Source organism: Pagrus major, chromosome 12 (assembly GCF_040436345.1).
Source record: "Pagrus major chromosome 12, Pma_NU_1.0".
Classification (NCBI taxonomy): domain Eukaryota; kingdom Metazoa; phylum Chordata; class Actinopteri; order Spariformes; family Sparidae; genus Pagrus; species Pagrus major.
The window spans coordinates 7908143-7926762 of record NC_133226.1 but is presented as its reverse complement, the minus strand read 5'-3'; the positions used below and the strand labels follow the sequence as shown (position 1 = coordinate 7926762).

The following is an 18620-nucleotide window of genomic DNA, read 5'->3' as shown; positions in this document are numbered from 1 at the left end:
TCATTCACGCATTCTTCTTGTTTGTCAAAGCCTGCTGCCTACAATACCCTAAATGCATTTTAGCCACTGAGTGACATCACTGGAGGCAATTTATAAGATTACATGCAGCTTCATCTGGAGCCAAAAAAGGCTTTATACCATTTTTTAAAACACATGCAGTAGTACTTCCCAAGACCTGTAAACACACTTTAAATATGTTACCCTTTAAAGAAGTAGTTTTAATTGCTTAAATCAAACCTTAACCACATTGGTGGCGGATCAGAAAGCATACCGTTGTGGAATGCACTGACAAAGATTGTTTTGTTATTTAGGTTGAGGGACTAACAACTTGGAAAATACATCCAAAATATGAAAAAGCAGCATAATCAAATGTGAAATACCATGACAACCAAACGTGGGCTGGAGTGTGCTTCAGCAAAATACAAACTACACAATACAATATCATGTGCCTCTTGTTGCAGTCGTTTTTTGTTTTTTTTTGTGCAAGCTCAGCTCTCAGTGCTTACTGCCAGACTCTGTTCTCAGTTTTGCATCTCTGCCCATATTTCAGCTGAACGTGGAGGACACATTGTTTTGAGAAGTCTTTCACAGTTAATTCCAAATTTGAGGAAAAATGAAAAGGAGAAGAAATCCCCAAACTTAGAAATGTTGCAATGGGAGTCCAGCAGTCAAAACTCAAATGAATGACCTAGAGGTAGAGTGAAAGAGAGTATGTGATGTGTCGTGTTGTGACGGTTTGATTGCGTGTGTGGGTAGTGGTGAAATGAATATTACTAAACTGCTGCAAAAAGTGCCTGATGGGGACTTTCAGTCAGGCTCAGAATGAGGAAACATGCCTCACACTGACAGAGTAATCCTCATTGATGGCTTCAGCTTTTTTTTAAAGGGAGCCACAGCTGCAGCCTTTTAGACCCAAGGTTAGTTATTTTTTCTTCTCCCTGTTATGTTTTAAAGCAGGTTTTTTGACTAACATACAGGTAGACAATGTTGCGTTTGTGCTTAAGTCTTAAAAGAACAGAGAGAACTTATCCTTCAATTAAAGCTGTATATTTGATTTCATAAAGAAAACTTGACAATTTGACCATGAAAGTGAATGTATAGAGCTGAGAAACTAGACCCACATCTAATGTCTAAGACTACATTCATGGTCTTCAAGCTGCAGGGAAAGTTGTTGGTTTTGTGCCAATGGCAAACCATTGAATAACACTGAGGCATCCAATTATGTGCATTATTAAAGGCTCGAAAAAGTGGAAAGACAAAAAAACAGGTTACTTTTTTAAAAAAGAAATCCTACTTAGCTTTAACAGAAATGTGCTCCGTGGACCAATTACTGTCTCTGCTCGAGGAAACTGATGGATTATTGAATAAATTGAAGGTTATTTGAGCATAATTGCCATGATGCTCTTGCCTTAACAGTTCTACAGTCAAGTGCGTTCAGTCTGACTGGAGATCATCAGGCCTCTGTGTTGTCCATAATGACTCCTGCATTACTTTCCCCTGCTCTTTCTTTCTGTTACCATCTATTCTTTGTGCTTTTTGCACAAATGTGTTGTTTTGGCAGTCATACACTTGACAGCTTGGGCAACAAATAGGTGATTCGGATTCATCAGCATTGGTCTTGTTTGTCAAAAGTTTCTTCTTCCTTGTTAAGACCAGTTCCGTTCTGTTATTCATTTAAAAACATTACATTACTTGATGCTAGTTTTGAACTAATGCATTTAAAAAGGACATTTGTTGGAAATACTTTTGAGTATTGTGTTCTTGTACCAGATAGTGGTCTTAGTCTCGAGACCAATCTCAAGACCACTTCGATTTTCACAGTCTCGTCTCAGAGTCGCCCGCATCTTCACTCAGTCCTATCTCGGTCTCAGACAAAGAGGACTCTGGATTTTATTTCAAGACCAGTCAAGACCACATTTGCAGGGATATCGCTGTATTGAACAATTTTTTGGAACATACTGTACTTCATGATGGTTTGTATTGAAAGACGAGAGTCACCTAGAAAACCTGATGATTGCACAAAAATGGAATGGTGTTGGTAAAGCATGGAGAAGGAGTGTTGAATAAAGATTATTAATCTTTCAGATCAATTTGAGTAGAGCCTATGGTTTGCATGTTCCACAGTTTTGCGTGTGTCATCCAGTGAGGGACTCATCAAGACATTGGATGTCTTGATGGTCTTGTCTAGGTCTTATTACACTGTGGATCCTGTCAAAACTTGGTCTCAACCCCTTAAGGTTTGGCCTCGTCCTAGTATCGATACACTCTGGTCTCTGTCATGATTTGGCCTCAACACCTCAAAGTCTTGGTCTTGTCTCGGTCTCGTTACACTCTGGTCTTGGTCATAATTTGATCTTAACATCTGAAAGTCCTCGTTTTGTCTTGGAATCGATACACTGGTCTCGATCTTGTCTTGGTCTCGATATGCTCTAATCTCAGAAATGGCTTGGTCTCAACACCTGAAAATCTTGGTTTTGTCTTGGTCTCGTTACACTGGTCTCTGTCATGATTTGGTCTCAACACCTCAAAGTCTTGGTTTTGTCTTGGTCTCGTTACACTCTGGTCTCTGTCATAATTTGGTCTCAACACCTCAAAGTCTTGGTTTTGTCTTGGTCTCGTTACACTCTGGTCTCTGTCATAATTTGGTCTCAACACCTCAAAGTCTTGGTTTTGTCTTGGTCTCGTTACACTCTGGTCTCTGTCATAATTTAGTCTCAACACCTGAAAGTCTTGGTCATGTCTCAGTCTCGATATACTCTGGTCTTGGTCATAATTTAATCTCAACACCTCAATGTCTTGATCGTGTCTCGGTCTCGTTACACTCTCGTTGTGGTCATAATTTGGTCTCAACACCTGAAAGTCCTTGTTTTGTCTTGGAATCGATACACTCTGGTCTTGGCCTTTCCTTGGTCTCGATACACTCTAACCTTTGACATGGCTTGGTCTCAACACCTCAAAGTCTTGGTCTTGTCTTGGTCTATAAACGCTTTGGTCTTGGTCATGACTTGGCCTCGGTGTAGGCAAACTTGACTACACCATCACTTTTGAAGAACATTTCAGTCATTTATCAAGCAAACAGGCCAAACACTCTCGAGTTTCTTCTTCTCAAATGATGTGTGGCTTTTCCTCTTTGTTTTTATAATTGTAAATTGAATACTTTGGTGTTGAGAATTGTTCATTGGGTAAAACAAGCAATTTAGAATAAATTGTGATGGACATTATTCACACATGGACTGAGCTATTACAAATATCTATCAGTAGCCTTTAAAAATGATTTGTTAGCTGCAACTGCAGTTGCTGCTAGTTGGAGAAATCTCCAACCCTGAAGGCAACATACACTTTTCTTTCCCATATGTGTACGAGGAAAACAAGCTGCTGGATGAAGATGCGATGAGTACGCTTCAGTGTGTTGATATCCTAACAAATGCAACCATTTGTTTCCAGTCACGGAATGCAACTAGATACATTCACTCAAGTACCGTACTCATGTTCAATTTGAGGTATTTTAACTATATTTGAGTATTTCCAATCCTTTTTACATTTTGGAGGCAAATATTGTACATTTTAATCTGATGACTTTAGAAAATTTGGTTGCTAGTTAGTTTGCAGATTGAACATTTTTAAATACATTTATTTCATCTACAATCACATAAAAAAAACAAAAAAAACACTGATTCTCAGACCCGATGACTGGTCGATCCGAAGTGGTCGTAGTGTTGGTTCCTACATTTATTCTTTATTTATTCATTATTTAGGCTTCTGTTTGTTGATATCCTAACAAACGCAATGGCTTAACTGAATGAATTTAAAGACTGTAAAAATTAACTAACACCAAGGGTTGTTAATGAGTTTTGTATTTTTAATAAATAACAAGAGAAGATAGACCAAGAAGCTCAACACTTATACATCTTTAAGTACATTTAATATCAGATACTTTAAGACTTCTACTCGAGTATTACTTGTATTGGTGACTTGTATCAAAGTAATATTGTAACACCATATCTTTAATTTAGGGTATTTTTTTACAACACTGCTCATCTTGGCCTACAGTAATCGTGACGACACGATTCAAACTGTAATAGCATGTTCTCATTAGTCGCACTAAACTGCTCATTACTTGGAAAAATGCCACAATTCTGCACAGATGTGTGGGCAGCATGCATCCCTCCAGCATGTGTCAGCCTTTCACTCAATTTAGGCGTAAACAAACAAAACACACACACACACACACACACACACACACACACACACACACACACACACACACACACACACACACACACACACACAAAGGGAACCACACAGCAGCACAAATCCAACAAGTGAGAGAGAAGTCAAGACAAACAAAATGAATCACAGTGGAGCCGTTTAGAAACAGCTGGAGCGGCTCTCCCCGCACCTATCAAACGAGCCCAGTTCCGTGCGTGCGCGCGCGTCCGTGCGCGTGCCAGCGCATGAATACCAGTCCTTGACTGAGATATCTGACAGCAGAAGTTGCACTGAGAGAAAAGGGGACTTCGTGAACATCGTGAGGACGACTTTCTATTCATGCTGCATGAAAGTCAACATCATTTTCCATCGCAGACTCGGTGACAATCTGAACACCCACAGCCTCTCTGGGCCCCCCTCAAACAATTATGCAAAGAAAAATTTTCAAGAATTAAAAAAAAAACAAAAAAAAAAAACTGGAGTCGAGCTGCGGAACGTAGAGCTCCTGGAACACTAAAGGGAAGTGTGGGTTTGTGAGGTTTATGAGGCTGAGCGGTGAATTTAGCTTTGGAGCACCCACAGCCAGTAAAATGGAGGAGGTGATAGGCAGTGTGGGATGAGAAGATTGTAGGTGCCCAGAGCCGTCAGGAGAAGAGGGGAGGCAGGGGGGAGAGAGAGAGGACGGAGTCAAAACATGTCAGGGGGGCTTTGAAGGGGGAGGAGGGGGAGGAAACAGATTCATCCATACATCTCACCAAATATCGGCCATTTAAAGTCACATTGATATTTGGTGATAAAGAAGGACGTCGTCTGACAGATTATTGTTGAGCCTCAACTCATTCCACATTCCACATCATAAAGGTGAGATCATTACTGTCTCTCTCCTCCAACACTCCCGCCCGCAGTATTTTCTTTCTCTTTTCATTCTGGAAAAGAAACGGAAAAACCTCTGAGAGGTGATGCTGGTCTTAAATCTCAGGAAATATTTGCAAAAGACAAAAGAAAAATGTAAATGCAAAAGTAGTGCTCTGAAACACTGGACATGCTGCGCAGGAATAAGCCGCGAAAGGCTTGAGGGGGAGATTTTCTCAATATCCACACACTCACAGATGCGCCAGAGGAGGAAAAATCAAACCACACTGTTCTGACCGCAAGTGCGCCAACTAATAATACTGGCGATTCACAGACTCCCAGGGCTCTTCATCATCTGTGCGCATTCGTTTCAATATGAGACAGCCCTCCACTTACTTACCCATGATGTCTCATCGGTCCGTTCCCTCCGTCCTCCGTGGCGCAATCCGCCGCACAGATCACGACTTCCTCCGTGCTTTTCCTTCCCAGTACCTGGAGAGCCCCGGAGCTGTGCGCGCCTCTCAGGCGAGGGGTGACTCACCTGCCTTCATTCTAAAAACTGTCTCTCGATTCGGTAAAAAACGTAAAGTTTGCGCCCATGCTCCCTGGCGCAGCGCAACTTTCCAGACCTGTCACAAAAAACCGTGCCATCAAGCCCCCAAGTTGGAAGTCAGACCGCCTGGCTCTTAAGATTTCTCTCTGCCGATAGGAACATAGTCTTGGAACAGGTGCCCTCAGTAGAAAAAGCCCGTCACACGTCGCAAAAGTTAAAAAGGTGGAGAGGTGGAGGATTGTTTAGCGCAGAGCCAGGTGTCCTCTGCGCAAACATCCAGCGGAGCGGCGGAGACGCCAGACAGCAGCGATCACGGGCAGGCACACGGCCACTGTCAGGGGCTCCTGTGCGGTGCATCGGCGAGCAGGTTCGCGTGTGCGCGCCCGGCTGCGTGGGGGACGTGTGCGCGCCTCTCGCGCACGTGGGAGAAAGAAAAAAGGAGGGAGAGAGAGAGAGAGAGAGAGAGAGAGAGAGAGAGAGAGAGAGAGAGAGAGAGAGAGCATGTAATGCAGTGTTTAAGAGCTGCGGGCAGATTGGGTCTAATGCGAGATTTGCTTTTTGTTTTTCTGTTGATCTGCTCTCCTCATCACCATCAACACCAACACAAACAAACCGGTGCAGGAGCTGTCTGCCGCTCTGCCATGCTCTTCCTTCTATAAGTCCATTATGCAGGTGTTGTGGAGGATATGCTGAGGGATATATGTGGTCATCATTATAGCATGAGTGGGTAGCCTGCCTGATCCCACCTCCTGTTGCATAATTATTGTGATAGGAAGGCTTAAATGCAAGAGTTCAGTTGAAGCCAGGAGACTGTTGGACAGGCTTTCCAAGACATTTTCTTTATTTATACTGTGGTGAAGCATTTCAAACTCTCTCTCATTAGGGAGCCTGCTGTTGTCCCAACCAGGGGGAGAATGCTTGTTTGGAGCCCTGATATGTTTTTTTCATTTTTTGGATGATTAAAAATAGCTGCAATTGAGGGTTTTTTGGGTGATGACAGAAGCCCTCCTGCAATGATATTTCTCTCTAATTCAAAGTTTTATCCACAGTCCATAACACGTTCAAATATTTGATTTAGTCACACCTTCACTTCATACTGTGATAAATTCCTGGGATGGTATCTTCCAGTCGCTATTTAGTTTGGAGAATTCAGACACGAGAGACAAAAAAAAACACAATATATTATATGAAATAGCTGCCTGACTTGACTTTGGGTTTAGCCTTGTTATACTATGTAGTGAAAGTTTTATGAGTGCAAAGCAGTGAGCCTCAAAGTGAGCAAACACAGACGATACACTCTGTCTCCAGCCGGGCTTTGAGGTTTGCCTTGAGAACAAAATTTAAGCTGTGGGGGCTGTTACAGCATATTAATGTCGACGGTTGTGTAATGACATGTTCAACAATCACAGATTGATGTAGCCTACTGTTCAGGTGGACCCGCCATTTCATTACCTTTCCTGCGAAGCACCAGCCACTTAGGCTAGGGCAGACTGTTTGAAATAATCTCTTAAAGGAGACATATGATGCTCATTTTCAGGTTCATTTTATTTTGGGTTAGTTTTAGAATAGGTTTACATGCTTTAATGCTCAAACATGCATCAGTTTTCTCATACTGTGTACCCCCTCTGTCTGAAACGCTCTGTTTCAAAGGTGTCATTGATAAGATTCAGACACTAAATGTGGCATTCCGTCTCCCCCTTCCACTGCGTTCACGTCGCAACACCACTGTTGTTAAAATCATCTGCAGCCTCAAGTGGAAGCCGGTTTGTCGAGCCTACGATAATGTTGCTAGGGCTAGCTAACGTTAGGCGACACCGTATGCTGGCTGCATAATGTAGAAATCAGCTGTTTTTACGTTTTTTCCCCCCACAAACTGGCAACTACCAAGACTCTTGATCGCTGACAAAACACAAGGCGTTATACTAACCTTGTTAGAAGCTGCAACCAACTGTCAGAATTCTGACACAGAGATAAACACAAATTCATTTTGTACCTGATTTTTATTAAACATGTACAATCATAACAATGTTTTTACTTTTATTCTGCACCTTTCTACAAGCTCTGTAGATGTATTATTTTTAAAAACTCCTGCCTCTTTCAGGCCCCCTTCTTGAAGACCCAGTCCTCTCCCATTGGTCAGCTCACACACGCCTGAGCCACCAGCACTCACCATGTCTCTGGTCGGCTCTGTCATGTTTTCAGCTTCCAGTTAGTTTCACTTCTACCGTGAATATATAGGCATACATTATGCAAACGTGTGACATGGCGATGTAGTGTGATGTGACAAAGTCAAGGAATTTAAGGCGGGATGACTGACAAGGGGTTTCAGGCACGTCAGGTGCAGTGTTTTCTGTGGGAGAGAGGAGCTCTGGTTGGTGCATTCTTTTAACTCTCAAGATTTTTTACATGCACAAGAACCTATATAACAAACTGAAGGAAAGGAGCTAAATTGAAGAAGCATAATGACCCCCTTTAATGAGCATTATTTTTATTCATGAAAGAAAACATTGTCTTAAGGAGGGTCATTTCTTCAAAGTCGTAGTTATTTAATTTCGGTCTCTTCAGTTAATTTTTTAAAAGCAGCGGGCATGTCCAACAGAAAGCCTTTTAGACAGAAGAACTGAAAAGATCTTAATAGAAACTGACCAATGGAGATACACGACATGATGTCTTCCTAACTAGTTGTTGTCACTGCTGCAGGCAAAACAGCTGCAGCATCTGGCTTTGTGGTACTGTCACAAAGCCATCCTTTTGTGGGTCAGAGCTCCTTTGAATGTCAGATCCTTTCAGTTTCTTACACATACTAGGTACAGCACTTTTTTGGGGGATGAACTTCACCTAACAAGCTGAAAAGGTTTGTGCAGGAGTCAGCCCTTCAGTGCTTTACATACAGTACTGTTGTACAGCATCCAGCTCCTGCTGCTATCTTTCAAAAGAATAATCTGCTTGTATCATGTGAAGTGTGGCTCGGTTGGGAAAGACACTTGAGACAAGGAGTGACAAGAGCCATAAAATGAATTTAACAAGCGCAGGGAGCTGCCCGATGGAGCTTTGACATTGGCCCCAAGCTGCCTGCAGCCACAGTCACAAGGAGGTGGTGTCGTAAATCAGCAAGAATCTCCCCCCTCCTCTTCCTCCTGCTTCGCCTTGACCGCAGACTGGGCCTTGATGCCAGTGGTGAGGAGGAGGAGGAGGAGGAGGAGGAGGGGGAGGGCCAGGCTGCAACAGAGTGTGGTGTCAGCAAAGAGATGTCAGGTAAATACAGGAAGCAGGCCAGCACGACAGAGGGGAACAGTGATAACACAGAGGGGAGGATTGGTGACACCACGCAGGTGAGCTGGCAGAGGCAGCTGAGCGAGGAGCAGTTTGAACTTGTGAGAAGAGCAACATGAAATGCAACACATGGTGTGTGTGATAACAACACATGTACCTTCATGATGTTAAGTTTATGAACACGGCAGAACAGCGGGCATCGAGGCCAAGTCATTCTAGTCTGAAGGAAAACGAGAGAAGCCTCACATACTTTGTGCCACACATACTTTTTGTAGAGGCCAAGGATGTCAATCAACATTGCTCCTGCGCTGCTGAGTATGTTCCCTTTATCTCTTCTTAGGATTGTGTAAAACAAATTAAAAATTATTTTGCATGCCTAGCCTCACACGTGCTCACTCACAGTCTCCTTGCTGTCAATGTCTTGGTGCTGTCAATTGACATATCAGCTGTTCTCATCTATTCAATGGCACAACGACACACCTACAGCACATTGTTAGCCTATCGACTTTCGGCTGCCCCTTATTAAATATGTGTTTCTCTCTTTGCCTTTAGTTCGTTCACGCTGCAGTCACACATGCAAATGCTGGCAAAAGAAAATCGCTGCAGATGCTGAATGTGGGCAGTGCAGGATGCAAGACACATGGAATTCAGCGTGCTTGTTTATAGTCCGCTTGTTGGGTAAAGCACACACACGTCTTTGCTAATGGTTGAACCCTACGTGAAGCCAAGGTGCAGAATTTCTTTTCCACTGGATGTGAATGCTTTTGTTGCCCCTTCAGGAGGCGAATGTTGATTTTGCATACGTTTGACTGAAGCCTCATGCTGTCCCATGCGCCCTCCACCTCCCCATCACTGCCCCTTCTTCGCAGATGCATCAGCTTCATCTTCCTTCAGCCTCATCATCTTTCACGTCTCAGCAGAGTCATCAGCCACCACCACCAAGTATCTGGACTCCATGGGGGGATTCTTAAGGCTGCTGCTAAGAGCAGACGGACCTAAATTACAAAATCTCCCTGTAGAGTCTAAGCAACAAAGACATTTTCCTCACTTCATTCACTTGTCTCTCCTGATTGGAATACTCAACTGAAAACAGCAGAAATATACATATTTATTGTTTTACCTCATTAATTTTTGGAAAATGTATGCTTATTCTGACTTTGCTGACGATAACATGTTTTTCACAAAAGTTGGGAAAGGGGCAACAAAGGACTGGTAAAGTTGTGAAATGCTAGTATCGTGATGCCTATGGGCTCAGGAACACTTGATGAAACCATTGCCAATTAACCACTTTGTTTGCAAATGACTGTATTTTGTTTTTCTTAATGTCTCACACAGCGCTCAGCTTTTTTATTGGTTTTTCTTTAGGGTTGAATGACTTTTGCCCATTGGGAGCAAAGGGAGATGTGTCCTCTGTTGATGATGATACAAGAGAATATTTTGCACAAATAAAATTGTTATGACACAAGAGCCCAAAAACACCTTCAAAAGTCCATCCCCTGCAGGTGTGCATGATGAAATTCTCTTATTGCATTTGGTTACAGGTTGAACTCCCTGTGCTCTGCATAATATTAACTCCACTTGTAAAATTTCTGTGAGGCTGTGTAAGTAGAGTGTCAAGAAAAGGCGCTTCCTTTCATGACATTTCTGCATTAATTTAGTTTGGGATTAAAGTTGACGTCAGAGTTCTCTAAATTTTTCAATGCTACAATGTTTTTGATGTGATCAGGATAAGGATCTGTGCGTGATTCTGGGGCTGAATCTGCTGCGAGTTTAATTCAGTGGTGAAAACTTTTGTCATATCTGGGACAACAAAATCTTGTACTGTGAATAACAAATGTTAAATGTCTCAACAAGGCAGCCATCTTTCTTTATCACATCACCCCTGCTGCTGTAAGCCATTACTGTCAGAAAATGATCATGGGAGAGTCACTCTGAAGAAGACAAGAATGGGAGGCGCTCTCATTTTTAATGCAGAATCCAGACTTAAAACATGGTTTCTATTGTTGAATTTCTGTTAAAATTGATTGGTGATGTCAAATGCACTTTAAGGTCATGGGTAGTAGAAGAAGAAGAAGAAGGAGAAGAAGAAGAATGACTGACTGCAACTGAACTCTTGTTCAGTGTTAAAGAATAGTATGCAAAAGACATATTTCCTTCTCACCAATCAAGCGTAGCGTCAGTTCTGGCAGGCCACGACGTCAAGCGCTAAATCAGCTTCAACAGCGTAGCTGTCAACACGGAGCAGATCAGCTGATGGCTCAGCTGACTCCCCGTGCCAGCTTCCTATTGGGAAATTGCATTCAGAGCGCACTATTTAAACTGCTCTAGCCCGACCTCACTTGCTGCTTCCTCTGCTGGCTCTTTGCAACCCACCTCCACCCCAGCGCCTCCTGTCATCTGTTATGAATATTACCATTGTATCTTGTCGGTTGCTTTGCTCTGTCTGGGTTTTTCTTTGCTGCTGCGCTCCCTGCTTATGCCGTTCATGATGGCTCATGAAGGGCAGGAAGGTGTGCTCTTCCTGCCTCAGGCTTTCCACGCAAGCGCGTGGAAGAGCAGGGGGTCCCAGAACAGTACCATACCGCCAAATGAAACTTGTGCAAGTAAATAAAGATTATTTTGACAAAGTGGTCCTGACTGAATTATAGTTTAGTCAAACAGATATTCTTTAATTTTCACCTCCAAATCTTGTTTTGTGCTGGTAACCATAATAAAGGTCAATGGGATTTAATTTGTTGTGGTCAAATTTAGCTGCAACTAATAATACTTGTTATTGTTAATCTGAACATTATCTTTCAGATTAATCGATTAATTGCTTGGTCTTCAAATGACTTATTTTCTACATACCATTGTTTTTTTCGAAAACAATCTACATTCAAGGAGTTGGATCCAGCAAGTGTTTGCTTGATTTACTGCAATGGCTGACCTACAAATGATTTACATTGTAAAGACGGGATGATATTGTTTTTCAAATTCTTCAATCGAAGAGTTGACTTAATGTTTTAGCGCTACTCCAATTAAGTAAACATGACATCTGAAACACTTGCATTCACAGAAAAATACCAGTTATGTTTGAGAGAGCAGTCTGTGGATTATCTAGCTGTTGAGTTTTTCACATGAATCACACTCTGATTGCCAGTGACTCCCAAAGCAACAGGATCATTACAGCATTGCAGCAAACCAGCAACAGTTGTACTGAACCTCTGTCATACTGTTGCAGTTTAGATTTAGGCAATATAACTACTTAGGTTGAGGGAAAAGATTGCAGTTTGGGTTACAGATGAGTTATGTTACTTAAGCAACACGACTTATGTACACAGGTTCAGGTTATGTAAGTTACTTAAGTTACATTATGTAAGCCACATGAGTAACTACTGGTTAAAAATAACTCACCACTGATTTGTAATTTCATATGAAATTGTGGTCACCTGGGTCACCTGGGTGAAAATCCAGTGTTTGTTTAACCCCAACCATCTACTCCTACCTCCTCCCAATGCAGATTTTGTTGCTCTTTCTACTAGGACACCTGACTTCCTCCTTTGCTGCTGTAAAATGTTCTATGGCCACTAGGGGTCGCTGCCTGACAATGTGGCTTAGTTTGGCTGTTTCCCTGATTCCAGTGTTATTGGTTAGCCAAACTAAACAACTAGGGAAAAAGGCATATCAACAACTAACAACTTATTAAAAAAAAAAAAATCAGTTTGCTATTTTTTCCCTGAATAAAATCTCCAAAGCCTTCCTCTTGAATTTTTTGGTCTCCATAGTCCATCAATGCTTACATTCTCAGGATCACCATCTCTTTGAAGATGTGAATTATCTGGGCTCTGTCACATTTCTCTCTGAATATCAGAGGTGTTCACTGACAGCCCATGAGAGACAGAACCCTGCTGGTTTTCTATCCTGCTCAGTTGATAATTACATTTGTCTGGTTTTCAAAGTCTGAAATCATACCCTTATTAGATGGCTGAAATTAAATGCAGCAGCTGCGATCCACAGCTAGGTATATGAATAAGAAGGACACCGCTGTCTACAAGTTTCTGTGTCATTATTTTATGATATTAATCTCTTCAGTCTCCCAGGGTTCATTTTAAGCGACCAAGGCTGTTGACTTTCACATTAAGAAACACAAAGCAAAAGAAACACATTCCACAAAAGCCACTGTGTATGGGGAAAAGATGTTCTTTGAATAATTCAGCTTAACAGTGAACAATGTGAACTTATTGAATGACGAGAGTAAAACACTCGTACCTTCTTCAAAGCATTTCTTAATTGACTGCTGAAAATGTCATGACTCATGACATCAGTTGTAAGGACGACTCAAACTGCAGCAAAAATCAATAGTTGCTCACGTCGAAATGTTATTGGAGCTCTGCAAGGAGGAAACACACAGCACATAAGTGATAGTTTCAGTGTTGTCTCACTGTTTTATGGATTTACAGACATTTTGGGGCAGTTCCATTAACTCCCATTGTTCCAAACGAATAATGAACTGACAAAGCAATGCTTACAAATACAGGATGTTTTTTTCTGTATCTGCTACTTATTCTGTCATTCATTCATTTTCATTAATTGTTCTTCTTGATGGGAACAGCGGGTGCCAAATAAGGTAAAGAAAATACAGCTCGACATGATACATGATAGAGGAATGCAGGTGCTGTACTGGATATAAAGAGGGTGGATGAGACGTACAGATTACTGATCAAGTGATTGAATGTGTCACTCATTGATTTATCAATTTAAAAGGCAAAAAAAATAAAATATTTCTCTTTGTGAGACACAAATTGAAAACTGAGGCAGCCACAGTATACTGCATATACTGATATACTGATAGATCATGTTTTATTCAATATTAAAAAAAGAATTTCACATCAAAGATTGAAAAAAAGAAAAGAAAAACGATGCTTGCTTAATCTGGATAAACATGTAATGTCCAAGCCAATTCAAAACTAAGTGCGTGTGATGTCTTTTTTAAAATCAGTTCAGAATTACAGGCTAAGGCTTCAGGCCTTATCTTTTTCTTTACCAGACTAAGTAGTGCATGTTAAATTTGACATGAATTGTGAACACGCATATCAATTATTCAATATTGTAGGTCAGTCAAGCAGATAAGGTCACATTATCATAATAAGCCACCAGTCATCCTATCTAAGGAAGTTTTGTCAATACGGCACTGACAGCCAAAAATAATTTCAGCGCATTATCTCAAATTAGTGTGTAATGCAATTTCTCAAAGCAAATGTGTGGATACAGACGATGGTTCTGTGACATTCTGGATTGATACAGTACCAGGAGCTGTGCTTTGAAGCTGGATATCTCAATGCAAGTCAAGTATCTAACTCAGTAAAGTCACCTGTGATTTTGGCGATCACAGATGACTTTGCCACAAGCCCATCGTAGAAGACCTGAGCATGCTTGAAACATTTTAAAACCAGACACTTAACTGTAACCCCTTCTATTCTGTAGCCTCTAGCTGAGACCAGTCAACCAGATCTAAAGAGGCAAAAGTGACTGAAGATCCAGCAGAACCACTGAGGAGTCAGTCATAAATATGTCCCCTGGATTCAGCAAGGTCGTGTAAGCCAGAAAAACATGTCCTTTAATAATTGAATAAGAAGTAAACAAATGTTGTCCATATGGGGAGACGGGTCTGTCGTCAGCTAGAATCAGAACAGATGCAGATGAACACCGTGCTGAATTGACATTGACACCAAGCTGAGTACCATGGGACACTGACGCTGGGTGTCCCTCATTGCCTTTGACTGGGAACATAACAATCAGTCATCTACATGTGGAATAATTCACATTCCTCTTGCCTGCAGCAGGGCCAGTGCGGCTGCCATGCATCATGTGGATATACAGGGAGGCTAACAAAATCCCAGGTGGGCGCACTCTGAACTGGTATGCCCTTCACTGGATGACAAACAGAATGCTCGTGCAAAGGTGGTGCTATGGTCCATAAAAATAGGCCTCTTTCAGAACAGAACTGGACCAATCATCTTACAAGCATACATGCCAGCTGATATTAGCAATGATACTGGCATCACTAGACCAATTGGAAGATACAAATTAGTCAGGAACATCTCAGTTCTTCCATGATTTCCAAGACCTACAATCAGTTAGAGCAACAAAACATGTGATGCAGCGCTGGGCCAGTTAACATGACAGCAAACATGAGCAGCGTAAATCGCAACCTGCTAGCTTCTGTCCAGATAAGAAACTGTCAGGAGTCACCAGGGAACATGGTCACCGATCAAACCAAAAGACTGCCAGTGCAGTACTGCCACACTTTTTCGAAAGACGGAATAAACTCTTAATTTGGTCTTGAGGATCTAATATGAGTGAAGATTCAGCAACCTGGTTGCTCATTTCTCTCATCAAATTTGTTCAGAACCAGATTTTGATGGACTGCTAAGGTGAAGTAGGTTAAAGATTACTTACCACTAGCCTACTTCATATCCTATTACTCACAGACCAGCGTATCAAACTCTAGACTGCATGTAAAGTTAATTATCCAATGGATAGATATTTGTGATTGGCCTGTCAGAAACCAGGCAACCTAATCATCACTTAAAATATGTCTCTCACCAGAAGATCTCATCAGAAAAGGTTGCTGAAATATCTTGCACAGTTCAGTCGCTGATCTTTCTCAGAGACAGTGTAATACTCCATACACCAACATTTTCTTTCACTTTTATTTGAAAATGAACCACATGTGCACACGGCACATTGCCAGAGTTGTGGAGAAAGTAATGACTTTGGTCCACCAGGCAGGCGGGATTAGACCCAGCACAAAATGAATAAGACACACCAGACATATTTAAATGCCATCTCATTTGCTGATAGGCCGATGTTAGTCAATGAGGTAAATATCACCTGATACCAATGGCAGGCCGATAAATGTGGTTCCAACATCTCATTAAAAAAGTCGCCACAAACACGACTGGAAATTGTCCCGGGGTCTCTTTAAAAATGTCAAGAGCTGTCACACACAAAATGTTGTAACACAGTCTCAAACTGCAGTCACTGGCTTGGCAGCCTTCTGAGCTTGCAGATTGGTCTGGTTTCTAGGTCAGCTCAGATACATCACAGAAATTATTAGTAAAGAAATCTAATCACATAGGTATGTATTGGCATTTCATGTCTGCTTCCTGCCCTTGCATAAGGGTAAGGATAACAGTAGAGGCTAGACCAGTGCTCTCAATATCTCCTTCCTTCTTCTCCACATCTTGGTCAGAAAAGATGTTGTCTGAGATTCCAGTTTGAAAAAACATCCCCCTTGTCTGAGTGCAAGGGCGAATTCCCATGTCTCTGTCTCACAATGAGGGAATATAATTGCAAACAAGGCAATGAGAAGCTGTGCAGGAGATGGTTGCAAAAAAAAATGTCTGCTGTCTTGGCAATGGGTCGTGACTTCTTGGCCTTTGGTGACTCCAGAAGGAAGCAGCTTGTCAGCAAACAAAATGTTCCTGCTAAGATCTACCGACCTGGGAGATTGCAATTGCTCTTCATGTATGCACCCTCAGCCTCTTTCTGAGGTGATCAATACCAAGATAAGATTGGCATCTATCATGACCATCTCCAGGTTGGAAAAGGCCATGGTAAACCATGGATCCCATAAGCACACCATGTCGGGAGAAAATGAAAAGTAAACCAACCACAGCTACCTGAGATCACTCTCACAACTTAGGTTAAACTCCTCCAAAGGCAAACACATGGTTGAGCTTCCAAACACACCTTCCTGCAGTGTGGAATGTAGACACAAAGCCAAAGAGACTTAGTGAAACACTCAACATTGCTGGTGTAACAACTTAAAAACAACTTTCAGTCTCAGCTTGAAAAGACACAGCCCATCGACACTTCAACTGTTGAGTTTCTGCTACAGCTTAAGGTTCCCGCGGTTTGAAACTCTTATCAAATGTAACTTTTCATTTTGTTTTGGTGAATGAATCAATTTTTCCAAATGACATAATTTTAAATGTAGATATCAAGGCTTTGCTAATAGCTGAGGGGCGCTTGTGTTATTTTTGAAACATAAGTACTATAAGACTTCTTCTAGATTCACATCACTTGTTTTCTACAGTGTATCTTGCCAGTGTCCACTTGCACCTTGATAATTTCAACAGCCTCTTTTCTTTTCTTCATCATAAAGCCTTGAAATGACTACAGACTATACAGAACTCAGCTGCAAGGCTTTTGACCAGAACTAAGAAGTACGATCCAATAGACCTGTTTTAGCCTTTTTCCATTGGCTCCGTTTGTTTTAGAATCTTATTTTAAGATCGTATTGATTAGTTTTAAAGCACTTCATGGCCTGGCTCCAGATTATATTTCAGACCTTTAAAGTCCTAATGTACCTGTATACACTTTCAGATCCTCGGGCACTCGTCTTCTATCTCTCCCAGACTCTTGGATAAAAACTAAAGGGGAAGGAGCTCTTGCCATCAGGGCCCTAAGGCTGTGGAATGACCTGCCGCAGGGAAATAAGGCTGTCTGAGTCGCTGTCTTCTTTCAAGTCTCCTCTGAAATCGTAGTTTTATTGGAAAGCAGACCTTGATTGTATCAAATTTGGCTGCTTATTTTATTGTTTTTTAACTTTTTTGTTTATTGTTTGTTGTCATCTGCCATTCTCGTATATTGTGTCATTCATTTTTGTATTTTATTTCAATCTATATATGTAAAGCACTTAATTATTATTATTATTATTATTAGTAGTAGTAGTAGTAGTAATAGTAGTTGTTGTATAGTTTTTGTTAGTTATTCTATAATGCAGAAAAAATAATGAACCAGAAAAGAATCTAATGTCTGAATCAGTGCCAATGTCATATTTTTAATCTATAAACTAAAACACAATGCAATCCCTCATTTCTGTCACATTACACAATAAATAATCCAATAATACTGCAAATCTGCTTAGCCTGCTTTTAAATAGAATTTAATATATATCAAATAAAAGTACAGCCAAAGAAAAATCACCCTGTTTGACCACAGTGCCAGGGAGTCAGCTTAAAATAAATGGACACTCTTGCTCAGGACTTGTAACATTTTCTCTTCCATACTCTCCACAACTCCCACGGCCACCAGTTGACACCGGTTAAAAATTGTGCCTGGCTGCAGCTCTTGTGCAAAGCACCACCTCTGGCAGTAAAAAGCTTTGGTACAGAGAGATTTTAGCAATTATAGATACTCAAACTGGTGTGTGCCAATTTACAACCAATGGTAATGTTTAGTTTCGGTGCAGGAAGGCAGTGCAGTGAAAAGTACCTGTGGCTTGCTGACATTGATGGTTGAACACTGGACTCTGCACCTCGGGTAAATCGCCAGCTCTAGCAGTCAGAAAGAGTAGAACAGAGATGACTGCTGAAAACACATACTGTAGACTGAGAGGCAGTGGAATAGAAATCATAACAGCCAGACAAAAAGCAGGATGGCACTGCCGAGAAAATGAATAGTTTAGATGGAAAACCTGTCAGATCAAAGACTCCTGGCAATATTTAATGTGCCTGTTTTTGCTCTTGTGAGTTTAAATGAAGGCATCTTCTGTGTTCACATTAAAGCACAAAATTCAGGGAGGATCGCGTTGCTCTTCCACTGTGAGGTTTTTGAACGTTAACACTATTATGTCATTCTGTTTAACATTTAAATGTACTATAAAAAACTTTTAACTGAAACCGTCTCACTTTAATACTGATGCCTCTATATGAGCTACATAAGCAAACCATCAGCGAGAAGATTG

The 18620-nt window shown here is 41.4% G+C and overlaps 1 protein-coding gene across 1 annotated transcript in view; it reads right to left on the bottom strand.

Moving 5' to 3' along the window:
- The window catches only part of lrrtm4l1 (leucine rich repeat transmembrane neuronal 4 like 1), a 66943-nt gene extending 61478 nt beyond the window's left edge, over positions 1–5465 (bottom strand). The window contains exon 1 of the mRNA XM_073478373.1: positions 5462–5465. Coding sequence (XP_073334474.1) covers positions 5462–5465 — 4 coding nt within the window. The remainder of the gene's footprint in view (positions 1–5461) is intronic.
- Between the last annotated feature and the right edge of the window lie 13155 nt (positions 5466–18620).